At 36.5% G+C, this 5512-nt stretch overlaps 1 protein-coding gene across 1 annotated transcript; it reads right to left on the bottom strand.

Moving 5' to 3' along the window:
• Positions 1 to 610: 610 nt before the first annotated feature.
• On the bottom strand, positions 611 to 1315 carry LOC131150134 (glycine-rich cell wall structural protein 1-like). The gene has a single exon (XM_058100734.1). The coding sequence runs from the start codon at positions 1313 to 1315 to the stop codon at positions 611 to 613; it is 705 nt and encodes a 234-aa protein (XP_057956717.1).
• Positions 1316 to 5512: the final 4197 nt, after the last annotated feature.

Genomic DNA, 5512 nt, shown 5'->3' with positions numbered 1-5512 from the left:
CATTAACACTTATACCCAGTGAAAAATATTATTAGATATGAAGACTTTAACATTAATATAACAACTTGTGATTTGTTGATTATTAATTTTATTGAAAAGAATATTTGTCCTGTTTATTTTAGAATACTTGTCTTATTTATTTTTCTTTTTATATTTTTGGTAAAGGAAAGAGAGGACATTATTACCTCATTATTAGTATATTTTTCTTCACACCTCATTTGCTAAGCATGTCATAAGTACCAAATCATTAGAAGTCCCGTAACACGCACCCAACGGCCGGCGACTGATACAACCAGTCACCCACTTCCAAAATAACGGCTACTTTACTCCCTACAGCCGGTAACCAAGTGCCCACCGCCCCCAACGGTCATGTTCCCTTTGAAAAATCCCTTAAACCCAACGTTCAGATTTATCCGCCGTCTTTCCTCCTATAAATCTCCCCTTCTTCCCCACAATCTCTCATCAAAAGACTTGAAACCAGTCATCGATCGCCGCCTTCCTCCTTAATTTCTACGTTCCGAACGTTGTATCTCCGAAACAAATTCAAGATGCACAGGTTTCTCCTTCTGATTGCTCTCCTGGTGCTCTCTGTTTCGGATACGGGGCGGGCTCAAGCACCCACCAATGCTCCTGCCTCCTCACCCAAGTCTCCGGCGGCGTCTGCCCCTCCGCCCACTCCTCCGGCTTCTTCTCCAGCGGCCACTCCTCTCCTCTCCCCGACTCTTTCACCGCCGGCGGCCACTCCCACCTCTCCACCGCCGTCTACCACCACTCCGCCAGCATCCACGCCGCCCGCCGCCAGCCCGTCACCGACTGCGGCTTCCCCGGCTAAATCTCCGGCCGCTCCAGCGCCCAATACCGTTTCTCCGACTCTTGCCCCGTCGCCCGGCGGTGCTGCTCCGGTTTCTACACCGCCGCCGTCTTCATCTTCGGCGACTACGCCGGTGAGCACTCCGACACCGTCTCCGACGAAATCGTCTCCCCCGCTACCAACGCCGTCATCGTCTCCCCCAGTGCAGACACCGACATCTTCTCCGCCGGTATCAACTCCGACATCTTCTCCGCCGGTATCAACTCCGACATCATCTCCGCCGGTGCCAACCCCGACATTGACTCCGACCGCAACTCCGCCGGCGGCGAAAGTTCCGTCGAGTGCAGCCACCCCACCGACTCTGGAGACGCATGCGGCGCCGCCGAAGATGTTCCCGGCTAGCGGGTCGCCGAATCCAGGGCCGGCGAGTTCGTCGCCGGAAACTGCGCAGGGTCCGGTTAGTGATGATTCGGGTTCAAACTCCGGGTACGAGGTTCGGGCCATTTTGAGTAGCTTCACCGGGTTGGCTCTTAGCGCATTTTTGGCAATGTAGAATTCTAGAACAATCTACTATTTTTTTCCCGTGCTTTTTCCACCATTGTTTTTTTATTTTAATTTTTCCTTAAATTCTGTTGTATCATTGTACCTATGGTTCTTCCTCTCTTTTTTTTCTTGATAATTATTGATTTGTTTATTTCATTAATAAAAAAAATTTATTCAGTATTTGCTCTTAATTGTTAGGCATCTTGCATTTTGGCCTATACAATATTTTTTTATATATATTTAAAATATTACTGTACTATTAAATGATTTGACAGAAGCACATTTCCATTTTACATAAAGTTATTATGAAAAATACAAGCTTAAAAAATATTGAAAGGTTTCTCACATGACTTAACTTTGATTTTATTTTCCATTCACTTATATCTTATTGGTTTGGTTTGTACCAAATATGCACTTATTTTTCTTCCAACTAAACCTATTGTTAAAATGTAAGATAGCCAATAACAAAGACTCGTTACATGTTTTATGCACTTATTTTTATTCCGACTAAACCTATTGTTAAAATGTAAGATAGCCAATAACAAAGACTCGTTACATGTTTTTTAAATATAAAAAAAAAAATTAAATAAGAAAATACGATGCTTTCTCAAAATCATATGGAATTTTTATGAATTTTTAATTTAACTTTTCAGACCTTTCTGTAAAGTTAATATTTATTTGAGCAAAAAACACTTACCCTAAGGTTTGACAAAATGATAAGAACCTCCCATGAGAGGTTTCAAATCAATAACTTATGAGTTAAACAAGAAAGTACGGCGCTCGAAACTCAAACCAAGATGCCCTACACTGCCCTCGTAAGAAGCACGTCTATTGATTTCATTGAAGAAACTTTCTTAAAATTATTTGGAATTTTATAGATTGTTACAACCTTTTTGTAAATTAATATTTGTTTGAACAAAAGACAATGACCCTCCCCTAAGGTTCGGCAAAAGGACAACAAGAACTTCATATACGAGTTTGACAAGAAAGTACAACGATCGAATTTTATAGGTTACAATTTTAGTACAACATTCAAGACCTTTTTGTAAATTAATATTTGTTTGAACAAAAGACACTGACCCTCCCCTAAGGTTTGGCAAAAGGACAACAATAACTTCATATATGAGTTAAACAAGAAAGTACGATGCTCGAACGTAAACCGAAATGCCTTAACACTGCCTCGTAAGAGCAACATGTCTACTGATTTCATTGAAGAAACTTTCTCAAAATTATATGGAATTTTTATGAATTACAATTTTAGTACAACATTAAAGACCTTTCTGTAAAGTTAATATTTGTTTGAGCAAAAGACATTGACCTTCCCTAAGGTTTGACAAAAGACAAGAACCTCCCCTGAGGTTTCAAAAATTTCAGAGACCTTCCTGAGGTTTTAAGAATTTTAGGGAACTCTCCTCTCTGTAAATGAGGTTTGCCAAAATGACACAAATTTTCTCTTATATTTTATATCTTTTTGTCAAATTTTAGGGGAGATTTGTAACATTTTTTAAATCTCAAGAAAGATCATTGAGATTTTTGAAACCTCAGGGGAGGTCTCTGTCTTTTTTCCAACCATCAGGGAAGGCGAGTGTCTTTTTTCCTATTTGTTTTGTACACGCATATTCAAATTTATTTAATATTATTTAATATAAATAAAATAAATAATTTTTCTATTAAGATTTTTGTTGTATAGATAATTTGTGTTAAAATTTAGTAAAATAAAAGTTATAAAATAAATTTCAAATGTGGTCATTTATTTGCCAATCAATTAACATAAAAAAGAAAAACAAGCGAAAAGAAAATTTTTTTTTCTCTCTCCACTTCTTTTTCATGGAAAAATAAAAATAAAAAATAGAATATACTCGAGGTGTTTAATGTAATGTTTGAAATTTGATACATTTTAGAAGGAAATTTGTGACACTATGATGATTGATTGAAGCTTAGGTTCTATCTATTGTAATAGGTCATCTCCTATCCATCATTGTCACTAATTTGAATTTTGAAAGAATCTTATTTATTCTTGCTTACAAAATTGCCGCACTGCTTTATAGACCAACAAAATTGAAATAAACATAAACCAGCTTAAAGAAAGGACTAATGGTCCCATTACAATTTTTTAATTTCTTTAAAACCCTTTCTTTGACATTTGTTAATATCAATTAAATAATTGCTAATTTGTGTGGATTTAAAAAAAATTATAATATAAAATTATATTGATTTTCTTTCAATTTTACACAAATTCAAATATAAACCTTTAAATCCACGTTACCAAACACTACGTAAAGGAATAAATTTGAAGGTAGGATACTTATTTATTTATTTATTTATTTTTACCAAAAGATGGCAGCACTTCCATTTATTTATTAATATACTTTCACTTTTGGCGGATGAATATCGTGGTTACAAGATAAAACAAAAGGGAGAGAACAGAAAAACCCTCCCAAAAAAAAATCAACACCAGCAACCGACCAAATTAGGACAACAAAACTAAACATAACTAACAAAGAAGATAAAAACATTAACACAATCAAAATCAAGACTAAAACACCAAATGAAACTCTAGAGTTAAACTAATGGCAAACGGAAACGAGACCCCATTTATCCATCCAAAAAATACCTTTCAGATAATGTGGTAGAAGATGTTGTTATTTGTAAATTACATTGTTTCCTATTTCTCCTTATTTAGTAAGAAAATCAGTCGCACTATTTTCTTTCCTATATTGATGCATCACCATGACGTTCACTCCTTCTAACTCCTCCCAAAATTCCCAAAGATACCACAAAAAACATCTACCTTTTTGAAGCTAATCAATTACAATTCGCGAGTCACTTTCAATAATCACATTAAAATAATGCAAACGTTTGCACAAACGAATTTTTTCCCTCATTGCTTTTAATTTCGTACTATTATTCGTACCATTGTCAAAATAACTTGAAAAAACCGTTTTTACCATGTCATGGCAATCCCGAATAATTCCTTCACCTCCTGAACTACCCGGATTGCCCTTACAACTCCCATCACAATTAAGTTTTATCCACCATACTAGAGGTTTAACCCACGAAATAATTTTTTTAGGCATGTCGCAAACTCTCTGATGCTTAATTTGAAATTCATTCAAAATCTTAATATCCGTCTTCTTCAATTTTTGAAAAGAATTGGTGCTCTCAGCAATAAAACTAACCCAGAATCGAACATTTCTCCACATCTGATCCGCACTTTAAACTCCTTCAATTCTTACTTTACATCTTCGATTCCAAAGGCACCACATAATCAAACACGGAATCAGCTCGATTAAAATACCTTTAATAGATGATTTTTTAGCATAGTGGAACCAATTTGCCATTTTTTTTTTCTAGGAAAGGGATTGTTGGAAAGGAATCCCCAACGCCACACTAGCCCGACGCCAAACCTTTGAAGCCACCTCACCTAAAGAAAGAATATGATCAATATTTTCCTGACTTCTCCGAACACAACAATCACAAGCCGAAACCATCGATATTCCTTTGGCCTGAATTATATCATCTACAGCCAAACATCTAAACCAGACTCTTCATAAACACATTGAGATTCTTCTGGGTAATAAAGAATGTCAAAACCAGTCATTCCACACAAAATTATCACTTCTGCTCCTCACTGCCTCTCAAGCCGTTTTTGTAGAGAAATTACCGTTAGAGGCAAGCTTCTAGACAAAAATATCCTACCCACTTTTACTCGCCGACACCTGGTGCAAAATTTTCCTTGTTTTATCGGTACCAACCAATTCTAGTACTAAATTAGAGTTCCAATTATTATTTAGCCAACAATCTGTAATACATAATTTTTTGTTCAAAATATCCTCAGTGCTCATAGATAACGGGCCTGATGACAGCCACCTGTTGAACTAAAAAGAAGAGTTTTCACCTCTCACCAAAATTTTAACATTCCCCATTACTTCTAGAATGGTGGCCATAATTGATTTCCAAAACTGAGAGTCATTTGGTCTCCCCTTCCTTATTAATAAATGATCATTTCTGCAATATTTAGCCTTGAAAAAACCTGCCCACAAATTATTAGAGGTGAGCAATCTGAAGGCAAATTTCATGAGAAGAGATTTCTGAACTTTCTTAAGATCTCTCACGCCCAGTCCTCCTTCCAAGGTAGGTTTATAAATTTTCATCCAA

The sequence above is a fragment of the Malania oleifera genome, chromosome 1 (genome assembly GCF_029873635.1).
Source record: "Malania oleifera isolate guangnan ecotype guangnan chromosome 1, ASM2987363v1, whole genome shotgun sequence".
In the NCBI taxonomy this organism is placed as follows: domain Eukaryota; kingdom Viridiplantae; phylum Streptophyta; class Magnoliopsida; order Santalales; family Ximeniaceae; genus Malania; species Malania oleifera.
The sequence above is the reverse complement of the archived record's forward strand: the minus strand, read 5'-3'. Positions and strand labels throughout refer to the sequence as shown.

Coding starts and splice junctions, on each gene's coding strand:
- LOC131150134 (XM_058100734.1), bottom strand. CDS start 1,315: ATGGCCCGAACCTCGTACCCGGAGTTTGAACCCGAATCATCACTAACC.